The 26111-nt window shown below is 48.6% G+C and overlaps 5 protein-coding genes across 13 annotated transcripts in view; 3 read left to right on the plus strand and 2 right to left on the minus strand.

The window, feature by feature from the left end:
- Positions 1-759: 759 nt before the first annotated feature.
- rbbp5 (retinoblastoma binding protein 5) lies at positions 760-5823 on the minus strand. Of its 2 annotated transcripts, none has more exons than XM_061290390.1 (14): positions 5682-5823; positions 5217-5242; positions 4963-5135; positions 4679-4819; positions 4421-4583; positions 4225-4334; positions 3983-4102; positions 3755-3908; positions 3612-3683; positions 3367-3484; positions 3219-3288; positions 2844-3082; positions 2646-2723; positions 760-1058 (listed from the first exon to the last, which is right to left on the minus strand). In XM_061290390.1, the coding sequence occupies exons 1-14, from the start codon at positions 5698-5700 to the stop codon at positions 1006-1008; spliced, it is 1536 nt and encodes a 511-aa protein (XP_061146374.1). In that variant the 5' UTR covers positions 5701-5823; the 3' UTR covers positions 760-1005. The 2 variants fall into 2 exon arrangements, with proteins under 2 accessions (XP_061146374.1, XP_061146373.1); XM_061290389.1 differs by having other exon boundaries at positions 2496-2723.
- LOC133161777 (THAP domain-containing protein 2-like) lies at positions 5749-7846 on the plus strand. 4 transcript variants are annotated; one of them, XM_061290396.1, is made up of 5 exons: positions 5749-5881; positions 6527-6625; positions 6778-6970; positions 7083-7160; positions 7284-7846. In XM_061290396.1, exons 2-5 carry the CDS (start codon positions 6546-6548, stop codon positions 7497-7499), a joined length of 567 nt encoding a protein of 188 aa, XP_061146380.1. In that variant the 5' UTR covers positions 5749-5881; positions 6527-6545; the 3' UTR covers positions 7500-7846. The 4 variants fall into 4 exon arrangements, with proteins under 4 accessions (XP_061146380.1, XP_061146377.1, XP_061146378.1 ...); XM_061290393.1 differs by lacking the exon at positions 5749-5881 and adding an exon at positions 6006-6111; XM_061290394.1 differs by lacking the exon at positions 5749-5881 and adding an exon at positions 6041-6173.
- Positions 7654-26111, minus strand: part of cenpp (centromere protein P) — a 30281-nt gene continuing 11823 nt past the window's right edge. Inside the window, exons 7-9 of the mRNA XM_061290392.1 lie at positions 8574-8653; positions 8413-8504; positions 7654-8342 (exon numbers count right to left, since the gene is read on the minus strand). Of these exons, the coding sequence (XP_061146376.1) occupies positions 8182-8342; positions 8413-8504; positions 8574-8653 (333 nt within the window). The 3' untranslated portion in view covers positions 7654-8181. The remainder of the gene's footprint in view (positions 8343-8412; positions 8505-8573; positions 8654-26111) is intronic.
- ecm2 (extracellular matrix protein 2, female organ and adipocyte specific) lies at positions 9838-16421 on the plus strand. Of its 4 annotated transcripts, none has more exons than XM_061290384.1 (12): positions 9838-10052; positions 11741-11878; positions 12148-12294; positions 12663-12887; positions 13055-13738; positions 13846-13961; positions 14041-14176; positions 14331-14488; positions 14763-14902; positions 15343-15455; positions 15707-15920; positions 15982-16421. In XM_061290384.1, the coding sequence occupies exons 2-12, from the start codon at positions 11743-11745 to the stop codon at positions 16148-16150; spliced, it is 2238 nt and encodes a 745-aa protein (XP_061146368.1). In that variant the 5' UTR covers positions 9838-10052; positions 11741-11742; the 3' UTR covers positions 16151-16421. The 4 variants fall into 4 exon arrangements, with proteins under 4 accessions (XP_061146368.1, XP_061146370.1, XP_061146369.1 ...); XM_061290386.1 differs by having other exon boundaries at positions 9839-10052; positions 12663-12872; XM_061290385.1 differs by having other exon boundaries at positions 9839-10052; positions 12151-12294.
- Positions 19055-24665, plus strand: aspn (asporin (LRR class 1)). 2 transcript variants are annotated; one of them, XM_061292164.1, is made up of 8 exons: positions 19055-19190; positions 20798-21040; positions 21248-21360; positions 22161-22374; positions 22971-23081; positions 23187-23280; positions 23455-23593; positions 23843-24665. In XM_061292164.1, exons 2-8 carry the CDS (start codon positions 20842-20844, stop codon positions 24038-24040), a joined length of 1068 nt encoding a protein of 355 aa, XP_061148148.1. In that variant the 5' UTR covers positions 19055-19190; positions 20798-20841; the 3' UTR covers positions 24041-24665. The 2 variants fall into 2 exon arrangements, with proteins under 2 accessions (XP_061148148.1, XP_061148147.1); XM_061292163.1 differs by lacking the exon at positions 19055-19190 and adding an exon at positions 19462-20683.

Raw genomic sequence — 26111 nt, forward strand, 5'->3', positions numbered from 1 at the left:
CATATTTTAATATTACGCTGACGTATCGGTTGATTTAGCATAAATTCAACCACATACATTGTTTTTTTATGTTAAGTCCTAAATTATACAGTAAGATGCATTTTAAAGTGGTTTAAGAACACGTAGGACTGTATTACCACGGATATTTGCTGACGATTGTCTTAATTTTGGTAAACGGTTTGACTTGGTCTTACAGGGCAACTATATTAACTTGACGTATAGCTTTGATTGACTGATTGACCAGCCAATTGGCGTTACTGACGCCGCCGCGAGCCGTACTTACTGCACTCTGATTGGCCAGGCACTTGGGTACCGGCGAACTTCCGAGTTTTCTGTCATAATCGCGAAGTGGAAACGTCGAGTTGATCATATGATCGACGGGTAATTATAGCCCTCGCGTAAAATAAGCCCCCATATGGCTTTTATTTTGAAAGACTGGTCTTATTTGGGACCCTAGAATTTTTTTTTATATATGTACATAATATTTCCATGCACACATACATGTTTCTTGTCAATAGAATAGAACCTGTTAACGTCAATTCTTTTCACATTGAATTTACCCCTTTTTTTTCCCAAACGTTGAAAATTAGAGAATCCCTTGAAAGGGATATATAGTGTGTTCGTGTTCAATTTGAAATAAAGTCCTGCTGGAAATGTACACCGACGGAAAGAAGGTAGTTGTTTTGGAATCTTCATACTATGAAAGCGACCATCGGCCCTTACCTACTGTAATCAAGTTCGACAAACTGAACATGTGACTTCTGATAATTCCGAAATCTTTTAATTTGTATAAAAAAAAAAAAAGAAACCCCCCCTCCACACTCACATACAAACACTATGAGACAATTCTATACAAGACAAACAGTACAGAGGACGTGATCTCTCCTGTTGGTGGGCCCGAGCGAGGTGTGGGAGTTTCCCACTTCTGACAGTCGTGGAAAGCGCGCATTTTGGTGCTTGCTCACAGTCTTTGCGTGACAGCAGGATTTTGTGTGTCTCGTGGCCTTAGTCCATGCCCCTGTTGTCGTGCTGCTTGTACGTCTGAGTCACCAGCGTCCCTGCAAAGGAGCAGCGTAGCGCTTGTCAAGCAGCGCTCAAACAGAAGCAGATTTCCTCACCGAGTGGCGGGGAACGCTACAATCATCCACATATTGACATGTCAAATGTTGCAAATTCAACCTATTCTTGGGTGGTGGTGGTGGTGGTGGTTTTTTCAAAATGTTGTCAGAAATCTTAATTGTATCTTGTAATTTGTTTTCCACTGGATGCAAAAGAACCATAAGAATTGCACAATCATGACACTAAACAGCAATTGCCACTGTTTCTTAAATCCTGCCAACTTAGGAGCACAATCATATGTTGAAGTGAGGAATTCTGATCGGCAAATGTATATAATTCCATTTATATTCTTTCTGAAGAAACCGATATACGTTAACGGTTAGAACTGGCAACATTTGTTTTCAAGAGGAATGACTTGTTTTCAACTATTTCTGTAAGAAAATCTCTATATTTGTTTCAGTGGAGGTCATTGCTGTTAAAAAAAAAAAAAAAGAAGTACAAACGGTTAGGGTTAGTCTACTAAAGAGGACAAAAAAAAAGGACAGGAAGTGAGCAACAGCACACCCAACAAGGTCAAAGGAGACAGGCGAGGTGAGGCAGGGCGGGGCCGAAGCGGGTGCAGGGAGCAGGAGGAAGCAGGAGGGCCAAGCCTTGCTCAATCATCAGTTACCACCAATTTGTGTTTTTGTTTGGGGCATTTGACAGTAGTCAAAATGCACTCTGGACACATGACGCGTGTAGAAAAGGCACTTCCGCTAGGCTGATGGGGGGGGGGGGGGGGTACTTTCATTCACTGGACACTTCATTAGGTACACCTTCCAATGCAAACCTGGACATTTCCGTTCCAAAGTTCGAGCTGTGCATCAAATGAACAACTGGATTAGCACATCACTCGAAGATGCGCTTTGGTGCAAATCCACTTCAAAGTGTGGATTTGATTTGGTAACAGAGCGCTTGCATAGGGGCCCAATGGGACCCGCCAGATTCAGCGGATGGAGAATGCGCTTTGGGACATGCATTAGCGCCGCCAACAAGAATGCAATGAAACAACATGGCCTGGAAAATTAATGTTGGCGCACCATCATGGGATTGTGCAGGTGTTTCTAGTAAAGTCTCCAATGTCTCAGACTGCAGCTTTACACCAAGCAGGCTTGTCAAACTTTGGAGCTCGTTCACAGGGGAGCCATTTTTCCAAAGACTCTGATTTTGAATCTGACTCCTCTGGTTTTGGTTTTGTGGTGTCGTTTTGAGCTCGGTTTGAGAAGCGCTGCTTTGGCAATTGATGTTGATTGGACTTGGGGGTGCGGGGGAGAGGGGGAGCAGCACAGAGGAGACAGGCTGAGCTGTCAATCAGCGGAGCTTAGTGGAGCAGAAGGACCAGCAGGACCAGCACAGTGCCCCCTGTCAGCCAGCATCAGTGGCAATGGCACGCTTACCTGTGGCCAGGCCCCCCTCTGCCCTGCCCTTCATCCCTCCTCCTCCACTGCCGCCTCCTGGGCCCGAGCCGGCCAGGACCTCCATGGCGAAGGACGGCCGCTCGCCCCCCCTGTAGGGCTTGGGCCTGAAGGGGAAGTCTTTGTCTTTACCTTTGGAGCCTTTGGGCCGGCCCGCCGCCTTCTTCTTAGACTTGCCGTCGCCCTTCACGCCCAGCAGGGGGTGCACTTCTGCAAAAGGCGGATCGAGAAGAACAAATAAGCAGCCGTGTTTGCAGAATAATCGGATAAGGGAGGCATCTATTTTACACAGGAGTTCACAGGTCTGGGTAGAATTTCTTTCTTTCTTACCATCAACTGGCACCCCCTGCAGTTCGATGTTGGTAGTGCGTGCCTTCTTCTTGGCCGGGGCTCCATCGGATGAGGGCGGCCGCTGTTTCTTGTCGCCGCCCGCCTGCGCCCCCTCCTCGGTGGCGCCCGTCTGGGGCGTGGAGTCAGGCGGGGGGCCGAAGGGGTTCTCCTCTGGGTCCTCCACCTCGGGGGCGATGGGAAGGTACAACAAAGCCTTGTAATCCTCCAGCTCCTCGTCGCTGCACCAAACACAAGGCGCCGTGAAGGTTACGCAACTTGACATTCCATTCATTTTGCCATCGAAGGCGTTTGGACCCGAGTGTGTCACGCGCGGCGAAGTTGACGAATGCCGTCGGAGCGATTCATCTTCCTCACCTGCTGCAAAATGCCACAATGGGGTCCACCGTTGTGACGTCCACCTCCTCGTCCTCAGCGGCGTCGGCGCCTGCCACGTGGGCCACACGTGGGCGTCCCTGGTTAGAAGCGGCGAGAGCGAAATGTGTTGCGATGATGCCAACTGTACCTGTCTGCTCGGGTTCGCTCTTGTCCTCATCCTCAATGTCAAACTCGGACTCTCGCTCCTCGTACTCAACGTTCTCATCCAGCTCTTTGAAGTCTGGGGCAAAAGCGCTCCAATTCTCCTGCGGGTGGGAAGCAGCGGTTTGCCCTTTTTCCTAATGTTGTGCAGCTCTTCTTTTCAAACCAAGGACCGGGCGATTGCACAAGTTTTCTGCCAAAGGGAGGACACATGCGGGCCGGCGGACTAACCACTTGGTTTTGGGCCCAGATGGACACCACGCCGCTTGAGATGGAGGCAATGATGGGGCGCACGGGATGCCACTGCGGAGAAGAGGAAAGTGGCGTGCCTGAGTGTCAAGAGCGGCGCAAACGGCTGGCGAGCGGGTCCTTACAGCCACATCTAGCAGCAGCTCCCCTCGGGTGCCGTGCAGGATCTTGACCAGGTTGCCGATGCTCTTCTCCCAGATGTAGAGGGCGTGCTGGCGAGCCGAGCCGGCGACGATGTACTCGCCGTCCCCGGAGAAGCAGCAGCGCTTCCACGGAGTCCTGAAGGACGCTAAGACGCGGTAAGAGGCTTCCCCGCCGCAGTAACGCTCAAGTCGGGGAGGGTCCGGGCCCACCTGTTGACCAGATCTTGTAGCTTCTGCATGGGTTCGGGTTCGCCGTCGCGGCCGCAGGTCAGGATCTCCCTGCCATCGTAAACCCGGATGATGCGGTCCGCCGTGTTGATGAGGAAGCAACTGCAAAGTCAGACAGCTGTCATCCAAACATGCATTTTTGGAAGCTCCTGTCTTCTTCTCAAAAAATCATAGCAGTTGAACGAATACACGTTTGATCGTCAGGTGCTGCGTCCTCCTCTCACCTGCCCTTGCGTGCAAATTCAATGGATTTGATGGCGGTGGTGTTGCTGGTGCCGGTGGTCACTCGGAACGACGCCACCAGGTCCTGAGTGTCCGTGTTCAACACCAGAATCTGCACGGCGCGAGGGTTTTCTCATCAGCGCGCGCGGGATTCGACGAAATACACGATCGTGCGTCGGGCCGTCTCGGCCGGCTGACCTTTCCTTTGGCGTTGCCCGTGTAGATGTACTCGCCCCGCCGGTCGAAGGCCGCCACCACGTTCAGGTCCGAGTCGTCGTCCACGGGCAGGACCACATGCTTGGAGTCGGACAGGGTGAGCAGCACTGGCGCCGACTTCATGGGACACACCAGCACTTTGTCCCTACGGAACAAATGTGGATGTGTGACTCAAAACGTTTTCAGCAGCTCTCCGAGAAGCAACGGGAAGAACGAGGACTTGTCTTGTGATCGACTTGCATGTCTCTTGGGTGGCACTGCAGCTTGAGGATGGGCGAGGGGAAGCGGAAGCGCTGGTCGCAGTCGCCCGTCAGGACGTCCCATTGGGACACAATGTTGTCCGTGGACGCACTCACCAGCTTGTGGCCGTCTCGACTCCAACTGGCAGTAAGACATGAACTAATTCACTGCCAGTTCAGTTGAAACAGTTCTTTGACGTCTATAGCCGCCGATGGCAGTGAATGACTTAAAGGAGACATCTCGTGGAAAATCGATTTGTTTGTCCCGCCGATGTGTTGTCTTACCATAAAGAGCAGACGGGATGGATGTGAGCACTGATGATCTTGGCGATGCCGCGCGTCAAGAAATCCCAGATGACAATGCGCCCGTCGTTGCAGCCCACCGCCAGGAGTGTCCCCCAGCGGTTGAAGGTGCAGGTGAGGGCCATACTGATGCAGTCCAGCGTTCCATCTGCCTCCTGTCAAATGCAAACACAACGGGAGCCAAGCCCTGGTTACACCCGCATACATTTTCCCCAAGACTGTCGCCTGTGCTTTACCTCAGGATAGTTCTGTCCAAAAGATTCTAGGGGAGGAAAAAAAAGGAGCAATAAGCATGGACAGTGCACACACACTTACAGATTCTCAACATGATTCAAACTTTCAAAACGACACTTTAGTCATTGTATGAGGGATAGGTAATTGTCACAGTTGTTCATGAAGGCTCAAGGTAATAGATAGATAGATAGATAGATAGATAGATAGATAGATAGATAGATAGATAGATGACATCTATTTATATGAGCTAACGTCACTCCCAATGCACCACCCGTTGACTTTTTAAAACACTTCCGTCAAAATACTTATCTGATACGTCTGTTATTCCAGTAAGCATAGCAAGCGTGACCATTTATTTGGGTCATTTAATGTGCTCGGCTATCTCCCGATGCTAACCACAACAAACACTTGACTATTTTTAGCAAAGGCGTGATCATTTCAAGCAAGTAAGAATTGTCTTTGGTTACCGAGCAGCTCAAGATTCATTGTGGGCCGAACGAGGGTCCGACGAGATCCACTAACTCGACTTTAAGCAGTATTTTCGTCAATTTTTAGTCGTACTTCCACTTTCGTTGTTTCAACTCGGGAGACCCGCCGAGACAGCGGCAAAGACCCCAAACAATGCGACCAAGAATATGCCTGCACCAAGTAAGGCGATCAGCAAATGGTACGAGTTATATCAAACTTTCTCTCGTTTATTTTCCAACTGGTTATCATATGATATCATCGTAAAATAAATATCTCCTTAAATGTGTAGTCGTTTTTTATTGCCTGTCTTGATTCTGTGAGAAGTGGCTCAAGGCGGAGTCAACGGTAACATTCGTCACCATTCGGCCATTTTAGGACAGGACAGAGGACGACGCTGGTGCTCTGTGCTGTGTTGCTGGAGCGGCTAAGGTGGACGATTTACTCGTTTAAGTACTAGTAACTCGCTCAATTCTTGACGGATTTACAAACGGGTTGGTTTATTACAAATCCCTAGCTATGATTCAGCTGGTTGGTTAAATAGCAGATTTTCTTTTTGAAAAAACGCGCCCTAGTTTGTTATTTCTGCCCGGCCACTAAAGGCTGAGCTCAGGTTTACGAATATCATTAAGTTTTCCTGAGATATAGAACGTTTTTTGACATTCTAATCTTTGTCGAAATTGTCATTTGATGTGGTTGTGTTTAATTGTTTGTTAAGAGGTTTTGAGTTATTACAAAGGTGAGAAGAATGACTCTTTTGTTTAAGTTGTACATAATATATAAAAAAAACCAGTTTGAGGAAAGTATATTGACATTTAGATTCCCTATACTGGCTTTGTGTTTACAGAAATACAACTTCACGGGGAATGCCTGATTTTTGTGCTGCCCACGCCTGCTCCAATGAACGCAACCTCCAAACGAGATCCCGTGGGATCACCTTTCACAAGTTAGTGATAACTCCAATTTGGGGAATCATTATACGGAATACAGTGTTGTTACACGGGAACAGGCCTATATAATCAAAGAACTATAACATAAGTTTATGAACTAAAGTCAAATATTACACCCTATATTTGACCTTTTGACCCCATTTCGAAGGTTTCCAAAAAGCAAAGAGCGCAGGAGGCAGTGGGAACTGGCCGTCAGAAGGAACGGCTTCGTCGCAAACGATCGCTCGCTGCTCTGCAGCGAACACTTTCGAGATGAAGACTTTGATCGGTCGGGACAGACGGTCAGGCTCAGAGATGGCGTCTTGCCGCAAATCTTCAATTTCCCTGCTCATCTTCAAAAGGTATGTGCATCATTGATGAATCAAGATTTGGAGATGCGATTTGATGTCACGCAAGTTCAGGAAAACATTATGTGTCGTGCAGCACATTTGAATATCTGGCTGTTCACTTTAGCCGCCGGTAGCAAGAAGAAGCACAGCTACTTCCAGAAGGGCAGCAGAACCCTTGCCCGAGGTCCCTTCCCCTGCTTGCGTGAGTATCTTATTAAACAGTTTGCCGAGTTAGGGAGCGTTCAATTGTGCTTGGGCTTCGCGCTAAGGGGTCAACAAGATTTGTTGCCAACGCTTTGACTCCATGTGCTACATTGTTCCGTAGCGAACGTCGGGCGGAGAAGGAAAGAGCCAGAAGAGGACGTCCAGCGACCACTTGTACGCGTTGCCTTCCTGCCCCGTGGCTCTGAAGGCCAAATTCGACGCGGCCATGAAAGCGTTGTGGAAGCTGCAGTGCGAGAAGCGCAATGCCCTTGCCAGGCAGAGGAGGGCCCGAAAAAAGACGGACAATGGTGAAGAGCCGCCCTCCCTCTGCGTTTAACCATGTGACTGGGCCTTTCATACAATCACGTTAGCATTTTAGCTCTGTACTTTATTTATTTCAAAGTGAATCGTTTGAAATGGACAATTTATCATTTTACATTTTGCTTGGATGACATTTTTTTCCATCATTTCTTAACTGAGTCTGGTGTTAACACTGATCAGACCAGTGCTAAGGATTGTTTCTCTCTTCTGCGTTTTTTTTTTTAACTCATGGTTCCTTTCTTTCTTTCTGTTCTTAAGATGAGACTTTTAGTTTGAACTCAGTCCACTTAGGTGGTCTCTCTGTGTTTGTTTTTGTTGCTGAAATCATGACAAAGTTACCAATAATAAAGCAGGTCATCGCCATTGAGTGTTGTCTCTACAAAAATCGGTTAGAGCTGCCAAACGAAACTTGCTCCAAATGCCTCCGCGTGCCAATATTCTTGATCCTCCCCAAGGAACGACCTCTCTCACTAAAGTTGGTGAGTCACTTACAGTATTGGTGAAATTCTTCGTTTGTGTCTGCATGACTGGTCTCTAATCACACACACCAGAAGAAGCCAAGATGGATTCATGATGTTGCACAAACCACTTCAACTCTGTATGTTTGTCATTAATGTTGTGTGTGTCTATCAAGTCAAATATAATAGAGTGCTACTTTTACAAATAACAAACCCATTCCATCAATTTCTGTTGGTTATTCAGGAGGCTGTTACGTGTCCATCATCGTGCATTTCATTGGTGAGGAGTCCCGCTGCTCTGATGACCTCTTCCACGGCAGCTTCAGGCCCCAGCAGCCTCAGTAGGCTATGGAAGGCCTCGTCGGCACTGCCTACGCCCTGAGATGGGAACAGCTGCAAAGCTATGGAGACAAATATTGATGAATCAATCAACTTGCTACTTATCACAAGTGTGTGAAAGGAGCATCTCACCTCTGTCTGGGATCTTTGTCAACAGGTCCACTTTTGGGGTGACCTCGCCTTCCTTGGACACATCCACGGACCAGTGCACCAAAAATGTGCAGCTGTCACGAAAGCAGAAAACAAATAAACATTTCAAAGTGGTACCAAGACTGTTGTGTGTGTTTTTTTACCCTGGAAGATTAGGATGATGAAAAGTCAGCACAGATGGATTGGAACCACCAGCAGCACATGCCACTTGCCCGTACTTGGCCTACACACACACACATTTATTATTATTATTATTAGATATATCTGTACATCCAGGTTTTATAAAGTGAATGTCGATCAGTTTCTGCAAAGCGCCCAAGTAACCAGCAGGGGGCGCAAAAAGCACGTTGGAAGCTAATCAAGTCCCAAGTTGAGGGAGAAAGATTGGAAAGAGGGCTGAACATTTAGAGAGGCTTCTTTTCTACACTCGTTTTCGTTTTTTCCAAGCTGGAAAGAAAGATAAAAGCTGACTCGGCACTTTGTTTCTCCAACGACAGCATCTGGGGAGTTCATCATGCACGACAAGAACCAGAGGAAGAAAAACAAAGGCTGTGTGTGTGTGTGTGTGCGTGCGCCTGAGTTATGGCAGACATTTATTGCATCATAACATTACCTTTCTCTACAACAATTGAGAATTGTTCAGAATTTTATGACTTCTCAGGCCATATGTTGAAAAGTTTTGACCTGAGCTATGTATGTGCTTCCAAGCAGCAAGTATTTCCTATAGAAATGATGCATGTTAGGATACTACATTGTTCACCATCTATTTATTATTCATAGAATGACACGTTTTCAAAATAATACTTTAATCCCAGAATGGGGAAAAAAAATGATTGAAAAAAAATTTGAAAAATTTGTAATGATGTCATCACCTAATGTGAAGTGGTGGAAAGAGGGTTAAATTAAAATGGGAAGTTTTGTGGGGAAAAAAAACCACCCCACCACACATACAGATGAACTGACATTTTTTTCCAAATATTTGTTCCCTTGTATGAATGTTCAAATTTTCTGATCCAATCAGCATCCAGCGTCCGTGTGTTGACATTCCAATCTAATCTGCCTGTGGACTTCACCATTAGCGCAGTCGTGCCAATGTGGACAAGCAAAACACAATCGGAACCACACATGGGGATGGCTGATGGTGTAGTGGTACACTCGCCTGTCTTGTGTGCAGGCACCATGAGTTACATTCCTGTGTTTGATTAAAAAAAAAAATTGGCATCACACATCAAGATGATCAATGTTATTTTGCATTATTGTATTATATTGCAGTTTTGCGTCATTGATTTGCAAGTCATATTGCCCAGATCTTTCCGGACATCTGAGTGGCATATTTGGCCTCGCCGTGAACTCTGACCTCCTTCCAGACCCAAATGACGCTCCCCTGTGACACGCTCTCTCTCGCGCTCTCTCTCTCTCCCTCACTCTCTCTTGTCGCTTGCTCGCCCACTCGAATGCAGTTGCACTACACTCGCTCACTGCGACACACGCTGAAACTTTTCTGGACAACACACACAGACACATTGAGGAGCGTATGTGAACGCACATACAACACGAGGACAGACATCTCTCCGGACGCAAAGGAGGAACGAGGGAGGAAGAATTTGGCCTCCAAAGTGCTGGTAAGGTCCACTGCCTGCCTGTCTGTCATTAGCTCCGCCCCCTCGGTGCACTTGTATGGTTTGGTGATGCTTACTGTCTGTATCACTGATGAACAACATATTGTACAGTCGTTGTCAAGCAAAGGTTTCAGTGTTAGAAGTGTCGTCGTCTGTATTTATGTAACATTTTTCCCTTTTAGTAGAAAGAACCATATTTGGTCATTGAAGCCAGCGTTCAAAATGGACGCCAGCCAGCCCCACTCGCAACCAGAGCCCAACCTCGCCAAGCCACTTGGAAGTTAGCGACATTAAGTTTGATCGACGTGAGCAGACCCGCAAAAAAAGTCTCAAGAAACCAAATTTTGGCAAAAAAACATTGTTTGTTATTTGAAAATGTCAACCCCTTAACCTAGTTTGGCGAATGCCCACCATGACTAAACCTACAAAGAGTCTCAAGAAACCTGAGAAGACACACAAAGTCTTCCATTGCGGTTGGAAGTGGACATGTTCAGTTGACAGGCTATTTTCAAGGTTCATTTGAGGACAAATATCCTTTTTTTCGGAAAAAGTCAGTCAAGATCTGAGTTTTTGATATGGTGGGATAATGTCTTCAACTAAGATGTCAAAGTCATTTTGAGATGCGTTTCCGAAGGGAAGTGTTCCTCATAAAATATGTAAAGCGTCATTTGAACAAGTAACAAATGAGAGTGGCTCTCATTGTCTGGCTTTCATTAACGCAGTTATTTTTATCCTCCATTGGAGCTCCATGTGAGCCTGCTCATCCAGGATCTTAAAGGGGAAAAAAAGCATTTTCCACATTTCCCTCCCTCCTTCAGTCTCAGGACAGAGGAGACATTAGTGTCTCCTCCCCTTCCTCTTTGGGTCTCACTCTCCCCCTTCCTCTCTCTTGCCCCATCACAACCAGAATAATTAACTCTTTGACATGGCAGCACAGTTGTTTGGTCAGGTGTGACTTTTCACTGTCCACACGGGGGCAGCAGAAACAATGCTCATGTTCACAATGAACTGGGCGGAGTTTAAGAGGCCTGCTATTAAAATTCCCCAAGGGCTCTATTCTCTCAACAAATCACGACTGATGTGAGAGTATTTTGTGAGTATTGATTTCTATAAGTGGAGTTATCGATCTTTCTCATATCTGAAGAAATTTAGAGCACGACTAACAGGTTCCAAAATGACAGCCATTATGTATCTTCTGGCTTCTTGAGCCTCTAGCAAATCTCATGTCACTAAATCAAACTGGCCGAATTCTTTTTCCCAAATATTCTCAATTTAGCATCATCCACCTAACGACTACAGATTAGAAATTTCATAACAACGCGAAAAAATTTGGTCTTAAAAATGTTCACCTCAAACCAAAGTAGCAGCACGACACAGAGAATGCATCATGACAAGAGGGAAGTGCTTCAATCTTTTGTATTCACACCGAAACATCAGGTGGGCGCCCTGGTGGATCCTCTAATTAGGACAGTAGACTTGTAATTATACGAACGCACACAAACACACACACACACACACACACACACTAACCCTAACCATATATGAGCGGCAGCCACGGCACTGATGTCTGTTTTGTCTCCAAGGTACAGCAGGTAAAATGGTTTTGTTGTTTGATGGGAAGAAGAAACAGACGTTTGGAGCTTGACAGTGTGTTCAGGGGTGTGTCTGTCTGTCTGTGTCTGTGTGTGAAGACATGAGGACAGGACTGCTACTGGCAGCTTTGTGGCTGTTTCTGGTTATCACCATGACCGACGGACAAAACAGGCGGGATAAACTTCGCAAGCCCAATGGAGGAATGCGACGGATGAAGAGGAAACGGGACGGGCCAGGTAAGCTGCCCTGAGCCGATCCGGGCAAAGGCTCTTTGGCACTTAACGGGAGCTTCGTCTCGAGTTGTACAACTTCTTCCGCCGACCGTTGGACAGATATATTATCAAGTGCCTCGGCTTCCGGTTCAAAGGAACGCTCGATCAATTTGGGCTCTTCCCTGCCGACTGCGCGCGAGGCCAATGAGGAAGAATCGCAAGAAGTTCCTGAGAGCCAAAACAAGGTTATTGACTTTTTGGCGCTTGACTGGTGTGGTTTGTGTGTTTTTCAGCAGGTCAGGCTGGAGTCAGATGGGGGCGTGCAAAGGCCCCGATGAGCCGACACCCTCTCCGTGCGGAGCCCGTCCGGGGAAACGTGATCTTGCTGCGCTCCGACGGGGACGTGCTGCAGCAGCACTCCAGCTACAACGTTCTGCCAGGTCTGGCGACAAGCCGAGCTTTTTGAGCATCCACATTCTGATACCCCAAGAATCATACCAGCTCAGTGGTAGAGTGTCCGCCCTGAGACTGGAAGGGTTCAAACCCCGGTCGGGTCATACCAAAGACTATAAAAATGGGGACCGTCCAATGTCACACACGAGAATAGTTGGACAAGTGCTCGGAGGCAAATTTGTGTCCAGTCGAGGGCGATGCGGCGCTAGATGACAGGGTAGGACTCGCGTTGTGCAAGTGTACGATTAGCAGCATCAATGACAGGGGGGGACAACAGCCGCAAACACTCACTGGTTGCTCTGCTAGCTGACTCACACTGACAATGACTTTAACGTGAGTCTGCGTGTGTGTGCAGGTAAGCAGGGTCAGTGCGTGTTCCGGGGCATGACCATGTTTAACCAGGCGGTGTGGTCTCCCACTCCGTGCGTCACGTGTCTGTGCAATGGCGGGCGGGTGCTCTGCGACGAGCTCATTTGCCCGGTGGCGGCCTGCCGCCTCTCGCTGGCGCCCGCCGCCAGCGGGGAGTGCTGCCCGGTCTGTATGGACTCAGTTCCTAACGCAACAGGTGAGAAGCCAGCATGTACGTGTCACGTGGGAGATGGTTTGTCTGTCCAGCAGTCTTGTCTGTCTCCCTATCCATCTGTCTTCCTTCCTCCCTCCCTCCATTTTTTCCTGCCTAAATCCTTGCCCTTCCTGCCGCCCGTCTCTTTCCCGCCCTGCGATTGGTCGTCACCGCCTTCACCTCAGATCCAGACCTCGGTCTGGAACTTTCCGGTGACTCCCCAGCGCCCCGTAACCGTGACGATTACCACGCTGTCATGACCGACCCGCAGCTCAGCCAGGAGGAAATCCAGCGCATCCTCTGGCGGGAGGAGGAGGAGCACCTGGAGGAAGAGGAGCGATTGAGGGAGCGGCAGGAGAGGAAGAGGAAGCAGAAGGAGATGAGGCAGAGGATAGCGGAGGAGAGGAGGAGGAAGGAGGAGCAGGCAGAGGAGGAGAGGAGGAAGATGGAACAAGAAGAGAGAAGGAAAGCAGAGGAAGAGGAGAGGAGGAGGAAGATGGAAGAGGAGAGGAGGAGGAAGGAGGAGAAAGATGCATGGGAGAGAGAGAAAAAGCTGAGAGAAGAAATCCTGCAAGAGGAGGACGGGGAGGTGTGGTTGAGAGGAGACGTCTTCCAAATGCTCCCCAAAGAAGACGAGGAACCCGAGGAACCGGATCTCCTCCCCGCTCCCATCCCAAGACCTCCGGCTGCCGCAGAGGATGAATTGAAGGAGGAGAAAAAGGAAGAAGAGAAGGAGGCGGGTGCAACGGGAGGAAGCCTTCTTCCTCCTGGCTGCGACATTTCCGATGTCACGCTGACTTGCAACGACGCTAAACTGACGTACTTCCCTCCTCTCTTCATGCCTCGGCTCAAGTCTCTCAGCCTGGAGGGTGAGTGACGCACCTTCTCCTTTGACGGACATTCACAGCCAATAGTGAAGAAGAAGAAGAAAAAAATCAACGTGGACAATGATTTCATGCTAAAAGATTTTTGGCAGGCAACAACATCAGCAGCATCCCAGCGGAGGCCTTCAACGGCATTCCCAACCTGGAATGGATCAACTTGAAGAAAAACAAACTCACGTCGGCGGGGATCGATTCAAGAGCCTTCCAAGTGAGACGTGCCGGCCTACTCTCGCCCGTCTGTCCCGTAGAAATGTAGCCAAAATTGATTTCCCTCTCAATGAAACAAGAATCTGACCATGCTGCGGCGGCTGTACTTGGACGGGAACCTTCTCGACGTGGTTCCTGCCAATCTACCGGTCGGCCTGCAGGAGCTGAAAATCAACGAGAATCGAGTGCAGAAGATCTACGAGAACACTTTCCAAGGTGACACCTCCCACGTCTAACTAAATGTCATACGAGCACAATGCGTCCCTTCTGCACAACAACAGAACCTCAGCCTTGTCGTATCTTCTTGTCATCAGAATTTGCGAATCGCGTCTGAGCGCATCCTCTTGTTCTTCACCGAGCGTGTTTGCAGGTCGAAGCGCTTTGGTGATTCTGGAGCTTGAGGCCAACCTTCTGAGCGAGGCCAACATGGACGCCAGAGCCTTGGCGCCCCTGCTCCAGCTGTCCTACTTGCGACTGGGCCGAAACCACTTCCGAACCATCCCCCAGGGCCTCCCGGCGTCACTCCTGGTACGGGCTCTTCTCCGCCTCGTCCTTTTAACGAGGCGACTTTTTGACGGCTGATTGGAAACATTTTGTAGATTTATGTGAGCGTGAAAAAAGTTCCAACAAACCACAGTGAGATCTGCCAAATAAACTCGACTGACGCCACTGAGTGGGACAAATGTAGAAAACCAAGCTCACTTGTGGTCTTTTTTCTTTTTCCATTCAAACCCAAAGAAATGTACACCAAATGTTGAAATTGGCTGCACAAAAAAAATCAAAATCCTCCTTCTTCCACCAGGAGTTGTACCTGGAGAACAACCTGATTGAAGAAATCCCAGAGGGCGTCTTCAACAACAGCAAAAACCTCAACGTGCTTTCCCTCAGGCACAACAGGCTGGAGGAGACCAGGATCGCCCCTCTTGCCTGGATCCACCACAGGTCCCGCAACATGCTAACGGCAGCTCGGTTGACACAATGTAGCAACAGCCCATTGAGTACATAAAGCTCAAAGGCAAAATCCGGATGGCTACGGTCGGACATGATTTCAGACTGTCACCCCAGAGCGGCTAAGATGCTAACAGGTGCTCCAGCCTGCTGCGCTATCCAACGTGTGATCATAATAACGGCCGCCACGGCAAAATACAGCAGGAAGGAACACAACGTGCTCAGGCAGAGACATCAGGGATTCTCATCAAGTCTGTTTGTCGGCTAATATTTCGATTCTTTCCTTTCACGAGCTTCAGCGACGCACGATTGACGGCTGACTTATTACTTTTGGCTGGCGGGCATGTTGGTTGGAGGACTTTGTCTCGAATGAGCCGTAATTCCGTGTGATGTATACCGAGGTAAAACCTCCTTCATCCGTTTCCCTGCTGCAGGAGTCTGGAGTCGCTGGACCTTTCTCACAACAGGCTGTACCTGGTGCCGTCCTACCTGCCCAAGTCGCTAGTTCACCTGGTGCTGGTGGGCAATCGGATTGAGAGGATACCTGGTGGGTGGACAGCCTATCAGTCAGCGCATACCCTAACCCTGGCAGACTACAACGCTATCTTGAAATCCTAATCCAGGCTAGAAAGATGTGAGAGCCTGAAAGCCTCAGCGTTTGGCCTTAAACCCCAAAGTAAAAGGTCTTAGGCCTACTTTGAAACCCTACTCCTGGATTGAAACCCTAATTCAAATCCCTATCCCTTGTTCGGAAGCGTAACATTGGCAAAACTCTAATGGACTCCATTTGAACTCCAGGCTTCGTGTTTGCCCACATGGATCCCGGACTGGAGTACTTGTACCTGTCCTACAACAAACTGGACGGCGAGGCCATCGAACCAGAGTCCTTCTTTGGGTCCTACCACTCCATGGTGGAGCTGTGTCTGGACCATAACCAGCTGCTCAACGTGCCTTCGGGCATCAACGAGATGACCAACTTGCACTTCCTCAGACTCAACAACAACAAGATCAGGTAAGGACGGGAACCCTTCCCCATCTCAAATCTTGTCTTATCCTCACCCCCCTTTGTCCAGGAGCGTTCCTGAAGAGAGCATCTGCGATCCGGAGCGTAGCGGCGACTCCACCTTGGTGGCCGTGAGGCTGGAGAACAACTTGATCGAGCCGCTCAAAGTTTCCCCCTCGGCCTTCTCCTGCGTGCGCTCGTCGTCCAGCGTAGTCCTAAAACCCCAGAAAACCAAATGACCCCGCCCGCCACCAAAACACCTTTGCAACCATATCTCAAATAGCAACCTCAGACATACAGACATTTCCGAAAATACAATGTCATTTCGGGTCAGGATGGATGACCTTTCGCACTGCTCGCCAAAGCTCCATCCCCGGCCGGAGAGTTGGACACCCGGGGGAAACAAAGGAAGCGTAACATTTTGGAATATACAGCGTGAAGGTGTCTACAAATTCTCTTCTAAAGTGCAAACGAAGGTCAACTATTTTTCAATAAACACATCCAACGTTGCGTCATTGCCTTGCACTCGTTAGCATTAGCTTAGCCAAGAGTGATTGTTTGCTCTCTTATACAAAGCGGGCCAACTTTATCGTCACATTTTCCGGCGACAGGCCGAGCTTTCGGTCTTTTCTCAATCAACGCACGGCGGCGGCCGCGTGAAAAAAAAAAACAATGGCTGGAAGAGAAAGTGAGGGCGAACAAGAACATTTGGGGTCGATTACGCGGCTGGTAATTGAGCGCAGATGAAGTGTCACTGTGCGACGATGAAATGCGCTCAGCGTAAGTCAGTGAGCTGAGCTCGTCAGATGAATCCTGAAGATGATTCCTCTACTTTTCGTTGAGAAAGGCGCGTTTTGGTGAACCCAACCGATGGTTCTACTGCTGATTGATTACTAAGAAAGAGGAAGCGACTTTCTCTTGAGGTAGTTCTGGTGCTTACAGGACAGAATACAATTCTGGTGGAGCTTGAAAAATTGCAGCGAGTCAATAACAGGGTACTTTTGAAGCGACAAAATGGCTGATCTTAATGGGAAATCGTGCCAAGTGGATGATTGAAATGCCAGGGAGTCCAAAATGTAAAGGAATGCTTGGATTTCCCAAGCGTCTGAGAGACAGCAGATCACACCAGGTCAGTCTCTTCATGTACAAAGACGCTCTGACATGTGGAAACGTTTTCCTCGCTTGCAATAAAACAAGCAAAGCCAGCGCCAGTAGATAGAGGCCCGCTCAAGAACGAGAAGATCAACGAGGAGATGTAATTTGCCAGCATCACATCGGGCTCTCATTAGATGCTGTTTGGGAAAATTGCATCCTTCGACCTTGGAATTTGGCATTAGCTAGTCTTCTGAGGTAACAGAGTGCCGTGAGAGGAGCCTGAAGTGGAGACGCTTTATCATCGTCCTCCTCATGGTCGTCGAGATTTTGCCGAGGGTGGAGCGCCGTTTGCGCTCGCTGCCTGACAATCTGCCACCAATCTCGTCGTGCAGAGCAAACGCGCGGGGTGTCGACCACGTCAGACAACTCCGAATTGTTTACGCTCATGTACTTGTGTGTCTACGTGACCCAAAAAAATAATCAACACAACTCTTTCCAGAAATATGTCAACAATGTCAAAAGTCCTTCAGACATTATTCTCGACTTCCTCTACCTTCCGTGGCCTATTTAAAATTCAATTGACAAAATATTTGACACGTCTTCACCAAATTGCCCCCAAAAACTAATGAAGGCACTCTTCACACTTCCTAAAATGGCCACTGGTGTTGCCAGTGATGATTCAGTTGTGAGTCTGCGTGGCCGCACGTCTTGGATGAAGTGGTTTGGCCTTAATTACTAGCCGCAGACTTGAGGATGATGTTAACTTCCTGGACTGGCTCAAAGACTTTGGGACGATGCAATGACAGTCGGAAAGGCTTTTTGACTTGCCTGTGAAAATCAACAAGCCCAAAGACCCCCGTGTAACAAAGTGATGCGGCTCACACCCACGCGTTGGTGTTGCTTCTCAGCTGAGCCGTAAAGGCACCACTGTTCCTCGCATGCAAAGTCTGTCAAAGAGATTACGTGACGGGCCGAGTCGACATCTTGTGTTCGGCTCAAGGAAAATTCCAGATTCTCGCTTTTCGACAGCTCAGGTATACGAGCCACCTCGGACGGCTCGCATTAAACCCGCTGCAGCTCAGTCAAGTCCAGATGAAGGACGTTAACACCGCCTGCGCCCCAACTCAGACCTGTTGCGAGGTGGTCTAAGCTCGAGTCTACTTTCAAACAGATTGTCAGATGGTGAGCAAAAGAAAATGCCTGCCAATTTTCCAAATACGCTCAACCAGGCCTCCACGGATAAAAAAAATAAATAAATCAAGAAGAAGATGATGTCCATGAATATAGAAGCGATGGTCTGCCGACGAGTCCATTAATTGTCTGTCTGCCCTGACATTGATTGCTATTTGTTTCTACGTGCAATGCCAACGGCCACAAAAGCGTTTAGACACGGCATGAGAACTTCTCGCAAAAGTGGAAGTTTCAAGGAAACGGCTAAGCGTTTCTCCTGAGATGACCTCAGACGCCTTGGAAAATATGACTGCACGACGGCCCCCCCGGCGAGAAGACAGCAGGGTGGAAAGCCGAGCCTCTTCTTTCATGGCTTTTTCGCCTTGTGAGTGCCAAACCAGGGGCACGTTTGCCTCGGGGGAGGGGGGCTTCCAGCGACGGAAAAAGGAAACGTGAGGCGCCGGCAAAGACGACCCCGCGGTGCGTTCAAAAGCGCCTCAAATATGCAAAGTGGACTTTTTGCTCCGTACAACACTGCTGATGTATACAAACATTTGCCATTCAGAATCGATCATTGTATCGATTCTTCAAATCATCGCATACAATTTTGTCTCCGATTACTGATCAATAATCATTTGTATTTATTTGGTATCCTAAAAAGAGGTCAACAAGAGTTTTGTCCGTTTATCTAAGCGACCGAAAGTAAACAAAACGTTTCCAGTTTGGACTTCAGCGTACTAACTAACCTGGCGAGGCTTCAAACATTGGCAGATGTTGCTGCCATGACAGAAAAAGTCGGGTGGCGCGGCGGCAGCGGTGGGGTGGGGGTGGGGGTGGGGGTGTTCTCCAGCTTTTTTCTTTTTTTCCTTCTTGCTGCTGAGACAAGGGGGGATGCTGTTCTCAACTCTGCGCTGACTCGGGTTGCATCCCTCACTTGTGTGTCGCCCAAAGTGTGCTCCTGTTGCTGCTGAGCTTGAAACGAGGACCAAAGCCTCTCTGACGCTGACGGATAAGGTAGGGCGATGACCGCTTTGGCTTTTCTTGACATTTCCACTTTGTGCCACTGCAAAAGTAGTCTGATGAGTGGCCTTTCTTTGACAAATTCTAGAAGCAAACTAACTCTCAGCAATATTACCAAGTCGGTAGATGCGATAGAAGAATCCCAAACCAAGACGCCTCCGTTGGTTTGGAGCTCATTTGGTAGACGCAAGAAGGAAATAATGAGCAATGACAGTCATCGGGTGCTGCTTGCGGTGCGACTCAAGTGTTCCGAGTCAGAATGCATCAAAGTCGACAAGAACGGCGGGAGACGTGACCAAGGTCAAAGTGTTTAACTGCTTTACAGTCAAGTTGGATTTGATTCCTTCTTGCGGCTTGCTTTCTTATGACAACAAAAACACAAGACAAGATCCACATCAAATTCCATCAAGTAACCAAGCTGGTCTGCACTAAGTCTTCTGAAAGTATCTCCTGGTGTGGTTCTCCATCAGGAATCCCAAATGTTATGTTGGCTAAAGCTCCAAAATTCCTCGGAAGTCATTGACTCAAAAATATTGAGAAGAAAATATCGGTTCTCCATTTTCCATCCTTTTGTTTACTTTCCGATGGTTTGGGGCAGGTGTTTTATGATTTGATCAAAGAATGGCCTGAAAGATGAAGTGCAAGTGCTCTCGGGGTTAGACTTGCCGAGTTCCAAGCTCGGACCTTTTAACTCCGACGAGATCCGCTTGTCGGAGACCGGACAGCCACGCTGGTGCTGTTTTGATGGGATGGGATCCTGATCAGATGTTGCTGAACTGCTGTTCTTTGTTCCTGAATAGGTGCTGGCTGGTTTTGGGTCTCTTTTTGGATGATTTTTATAGCCAAGTCTTAAAGTTAACACAATGCAAGGCTAACAAAAGTAACTGTAGACTCTTTTGGATCCTATTTTTCCATAAATACTGAAGTTGTTAAAGTTCTGAGGAACGCCGGTCTGCATGGACTCCACAGAAGTCTGTTTAATGCAACAGCGCATATTTGTGGCCAGTCGGCGGCCGAGCAGAGAATCCATCTAGATTAGCACAGGCGCGGCAAGCAGACAATGTCGGCCTCTCAGCGGGCAGCGTGAGGCTTTCATAGAGGGAAGCCGCATAAATCAGCCCCATGGCCAACAAGTAGGAGCCTGGCAAAACATTTGCCTTGGCCCGGACCGCGTCCTCCCACCTGGGGTTCTTAGACGACCGCGCAAACAACGACAACCTCGGTTGCTTGCTCCATTGCCTGCAAAGGATCACTTTGGACTTATCGTTGTCGAACCTGGAATTGTAATATTCAAACTAAACACGGCTCAAGCTACTAACCAGTCGTCGTAAAGCAAATAACCGACCTGTGCCAAGGTTAACAAAAGTGGAGGGGGCGTGGGGGAGGAGTTAGGGTTATTGGTTTCTCCGACCGCATTCAGCAGATTTCTGGCTGACACGGACAAGTCAGCAGTGGTGGTGGATTGGTCGACTGGATTTCGATTGTTGGTGTGTGAGATCGTTTTTATCTGTTAAAAAAACATGGCAAGAAGATGATTGATTGTTTGATTGATTGATTGATTGCCACTCTCTGCTCTCATTTGCCCCGTCGGTTCCTTGTAGCAAAGCTAACCACAAGCTACGAGACGACGGCGTTTCGGCCCAACATGAGGGCGGTCCTTCTGTTCTGTATGCTGACGCTGGGCAGCAGCCACTACTACCAGCACGTTGACGTCATGGAGATCATGAGAACCCACGACGTCATGATGGCTGATTCCGGGGACGACGACAACTACGACGATCGTTTCGACAGCTGCCCAATGAGCTGCCACTGCTCGCCCAGAGTGGTGCAGTGCTCTGATCAAGGTAAGAATGCTGGCCTGGTCACATGACATCACTTCAAAATGCATGGATGGATGAATGGAAGCTATTGGAGCCACCGCCAAGAGGGATGAGAAGTCTAACCGGCCTAGAGCAGACAGCTAGATCATACGGGGAACTCCCTGTGGTCATCAATAGCCAAAAGTCGCAGGTAGCCGGATTCAAGGCGACATGATGTGATTGCATCGGCAGGTTTGATCAGCGTGCCGGCCAAGATTCCAAGTGACATCTTGATGATGGACCTCCAAAACAACGATATCACCCAGATCAAGGAAAACGACTTCAAAGGCCTGGACAAGCTTTATGTGAGAGCAACACACAACACCTAGGAAAGACGTCCAATGGACGGCAAGGCGTTTGAGTATTTGTTGGATTTAAGGTCCTCTTTCTCCTCACCTACATCGTCGGCGTCCAGCTTAAGGTCGCGTGCATGACAATTTCCTGACCGGCAAGACAATTTGGCACGCTAGTAGAACGTCTTCAGAACCTGGTAAAGAAATGAAGGGAGACGGAAAAAACTCGACTTGCCTTACTCGTAAGGGCGCAAAAATGGGGGGAAACAAAACCGTCTGAAAAGATGAGAAGATCAGGAGAGCCGCAAAGTGAGTCACATTTCGTGCAGGAAAACACCTGGTAACATTTCAGCTTGGAGTCACGTCGATCCTATCAGCCCGCACGTCTCGTGTTTGTGGAGTGACTCGAGTAATTAGTCGTTCCTCTCGTTTTCCCGCTTCCAAAAACAAACCACCGCGTCGAGACATGAACGGCGTTTTCCCCTTCTGGTGTTTTCCTCGGAGTCGGCCAAAAACTGACCGTTTTCAACCGCCGCAGCTACAGACCGGATACGCATCTGACACGAGCCGATCTGGGGGCTCAGGGTTGGGATCGCACTCTGCATGCTCAACTTTTGTGGGACCGACTCAAATCATGCCCACTGGCGACCAGTCCAGGAGGCGGTTGGGCGACCCAATTTGAGATCATGAGATGTGGAGCCAGACCAGAAGAAGGCCGTTCGTCACACCAAGGATGCCGCCGAAGAGCTCTGACAGCTTACCATTGCGTTGTCGGAAGGTCATCCCCGAGCAATTGTTTTCTCTCGCTCCAGGGCCTGTTCCTGATCAACAACCGCATCTCCAAGATCCACCCGCAGGCCTTCAAGAACATGAACCGCCTGCGCCTGCTCTACCTCTCCTACAATTTCCTGACCGAGATCCCGGCCAACCTGCCGCCCAACGTCATCGAGCTGCGCTTCCACGAGAACAAAATCAACAAGATCCAGAGGGATGCCTTCAAAGGCCTCAAGAAGCTGCATGTGCTCGGTACGGACCCGCAATGAAGAACTTGCTTTGGCTCCGTTGACTGCAGAAGGCCGCAGAATTTTTCCGGGTCATCTGAGGCCTCGCATTGAGTGTCTGTCCATTTCGTACGACAACTCAGGCTTGGACGAGAGTCCCGAAAATGCCTCTGCTTATAATTCACCAGAGAGTTTTTCCAAAGGCAGGATGCTTTGTATTCAGTTGAGACGATAAATTGAGAAAAAAAAAAAAGTATGAGCATGAAATGGAAATGATGAGTGTGGTTTTACCAGACGTGTGCGGAAACATCAAAAGCAGATGCGCTCTGTCATTCTTTTATTGCGGCGCGTACAGCAGCGGCATGCGATCGGGCCGAGCATCAAGGCCAGCTCATAAATCGAGTGGCGGAGAAAAAGCTAAGAAGACGATTAGGAAGGCGATTACGTTTCTCACCAAATCAAAGAGGATCGCATGTAGGATGGTTGTAACGACAGGAAAACACGACGACTATGACATCCGACGTTTCCGAGGACAGGAAAGCCGCGTTGACAAGTCACACGTTCGCCGATTATTATCTTCGGTGCCAATTTGAAACACTGTGGCTTGTTGCGCCAAAACAGAACTGGGCGCCAACCCGCTGGCCAACACCGGCATCGAGCTGGGGGCCTTCAACGGGCTGGCCACGCTCTACGTGGGGATGTCCGAGAGCAGGCTCACGGCCGTGCCCAAAGGTGCCGCCGCCGCTGTCGTCGATTCCAACTCACGAGCGCTTGACTTACACTGACCTGGCTATGTTGTTGTCCCCGCACCGGACCACCCCGCCCCTCCCCTTTCAGACCTGCCCTCCTCCATCACAGAGCTCAACCTGGAGTACAACAAGATCTTTAAGGTGGAGGTGGAAGACTTCATCAGATATAAAAATCTGCAGAGGTGAACACTTTTTTGGTCTCGTACAATAAACACCAAGGCTGGTACTAAAAGCAAATACAAGACAAATACCAAATTTTCTGATAATGCGCAAGCTGCCGAGAAAAAGTGTGTGTGACTGTCTGGCACGCAAAGTTGTCAAGCGCTTATGTTATGTCGGTGCCGGCCGGCCGGCAGGCTGAGCCTGTCCTTCAACCAGATCCGCTTTGTGGAGAACGGCACTCTGGCCCACATCCCTAACGTCCGCGAGATCCACCTGGACAACAACAGCCTGAAAAAGGTCCCGCCGGGTCTCAGCTCGCTGCGCTACCTCCAGGTCAGACACCTGACGCACACTCACACACACTTATGCTGAGCCACGACAGACTCGAAAAGACAAGCAAGTGTAAAAGTCTTAATATTGCGCAACTTGGCGCCAACAGGGACGTGGAACTTTCCAGTATGTCAGCTGCACAAAACTGCACTCCTCTTTTTTCCCCGCTCAGGGATAAATTTCACTCTCAGACACATTTTAATGATTGGAATCATCTTTCCAAAACGTCCGTCCGTCCGTCTGTCTGTGCAGGTGATTTACCTCCACGCAAACAAAATTAGCAACGTGGGCATCAATGACTTCTGCCCCATCCGATTTGGCGAGAAAAAGAACTTGTACAACGGCATCAGTCTGTTTGCCAACCCCATCAAGTACTGGGACATCCACCCTGCCACCTTCCGATGCGTGGGCGGACGACGGGGCGTTCAGCTCGGAAACTTCCGCAAGTGACCGACGGCCGTCAAAAGGGGAGAGCCGCAAACGATGCCAGCGTCATCAAAAGTCTCATAATCACAGATGAAACAGATTGGAACATTTCACATCGTCACTAGAAGTGCACACACACACATATGGTTTTATGTCATATTGGTATGAATGGAAGCCACGAGGCCCCTGTACAGGACGGCTTGGGGGAAGGGGGTTAGCAACATTAGCGCCTCCCATCTACTGCTTTACAGGAGCAAGAACATTGCATCGTTCTAAATAACCGTTACGTTGACTCAGCAGCCTTCCCCGGAACAACAAACAGAATTTTCTGTCTAGACCTTTTTTCTTCTTCTTCTCTGTTTATCTTTGATGTCATCGTGTAGTCGGAACCATCCGTTTTGATGAAGCGTTCTCACGGCAGGATATTGGCCAGATTCAGTGCAATAAGAATCGTTTTGTCTTAAAAGGTTTTACACGGATGTGGAGTCAATTAGCAGATGTTGCGAAAACATAAACGGTCACAACTATCTCCAGGTTGAGCTCAAATGAGATTTGCATGAAATGGAACATGTATTGTCATATGTCCGCTCCTCTAATGGTGCTATATTTATTGAGTATGTCTTCAAATAAAGCTAGAATTCCTCCCCAATCTTGCGCACTGTGGTCATTGATCCTGCCTGTGGTGGGGCGGGGGAGTCCAATATGAGGACAGAGTAGATACCAAATGGAAAGTTTCAAGTTTGGTGCTGAAGTAATGCCCCCCTCTGCTGGTCACAGTCAACACACCAAGACTTGAGTCACCTCCTAAACCGTGTTTTTGTTGCTGTCTTTAAAATAAAGTAAAGATAAAGGTCAATTTGGAAATCAGATTAAATGCACAAGGCTGTCTGTCTGTCTGTCTTCCGACAGCGCATGACGGATTAGGGGAGGTGACTGGTATGAAAACAAAACAGCTGGACATGTTCATTGTGTCTGAATTCACCAGTAGATGTCAGTGCACACTCAAACTTCTGGTTCGTGAGGTCAGTCGGAGATTTCTAGGCTCCTGGGACTGGGGAGGTGGGGCGGGCGTCTACCGGATTGTATTTGCTGGGCTCTTTAGATGATTGATATTTATGATAAGCAACAAATAAAACTCTATTTAAAATGATGTTGGGAAATATTGGCAAAGAATCCCCTAATATACGTACACACCAATACCTACGAGGTAATTGCCAACCAACGATTTACGGTACAAATAAATCTGCCGCGATGTAAACTCAAGGCCAACGACTGTTAGCTGCGATGTTCGGACCTGACGTCTCAGCCTGCTGCGGTTCCACTCGAGTAGGCCAGGTGGCGGTAGCGTGCCTTTCTGACCGTTAGCCATTGGCAAAATAAATCACAGTAACGACCATGTTTCTGAGGACTTTAGAAGCTTAAGTGTTCAATTCCAGGTTAGTCCCCTGCAATGCAAACACAAACTAATGGAATGTTCCGACGCTTGTTTCACCTCTCTGGTCCTGTAGGTGGCGCTTTTCAAACTCTGGCCGACTGTCCAAGCAAATCAAAGACAAGATGCTTGAGATGCTTTCATCTTAATGTTTCGACTTCTTTCTTTCTGCCTTTTGTGTGCTCGGAATGCTAACCACCAACGACCGTTTCAAAAAAGTACAAGACAACCGCTACGAATACGTAAAAGACCACAAATTCCTCCGACGGCCATATGAGCAGTTGGGAGTCTGGAATTCTAGCTCACTTCACGAGCAGGCTTAAAATTGCCCCCACCGATTCGGAAGCCAATCTACCCAGAATCGGGGTACAAAGGTGGCTAACCTTTGTCGTTGTTAGCGATTTGCCAGTGAGATGAATACTTGCTAAGTGCGTGCTTTCGGAGAGCGAAGAGGCGAGCTGCAGGAAACATATGGAAGACATCTAGCACTTGGCCAGACCCCCTCCTGCCACGTTTCACAGCGCACACACACACAAATCAATGCACGTGGATATGAGAGCACGCACACACACACAATCATGTTAAAGAGAAGACATGTTTGCAACTCAACGCCCTCAGAGAGGTAAACAAAAGAGCTTGACTGGCAGGATGAGTCGCAATCAA

Source organism: Syngnathus typhle, linkage group LG11 (assembly GCF_033458585.1).
Source record: "Syngnathus typhle isolate RoL2023-S1 ecotype Sweden linkage group LG11, RoL_Styp_1.0, whole genome shotgun sequence".
Classification (NCBI taxonomy): Eukaryota; Metazoa; Chordata; class Actinopteri; order Syngnathiformes; family Syngnathidae; genus Syngnathus; species Syngnathus typhle.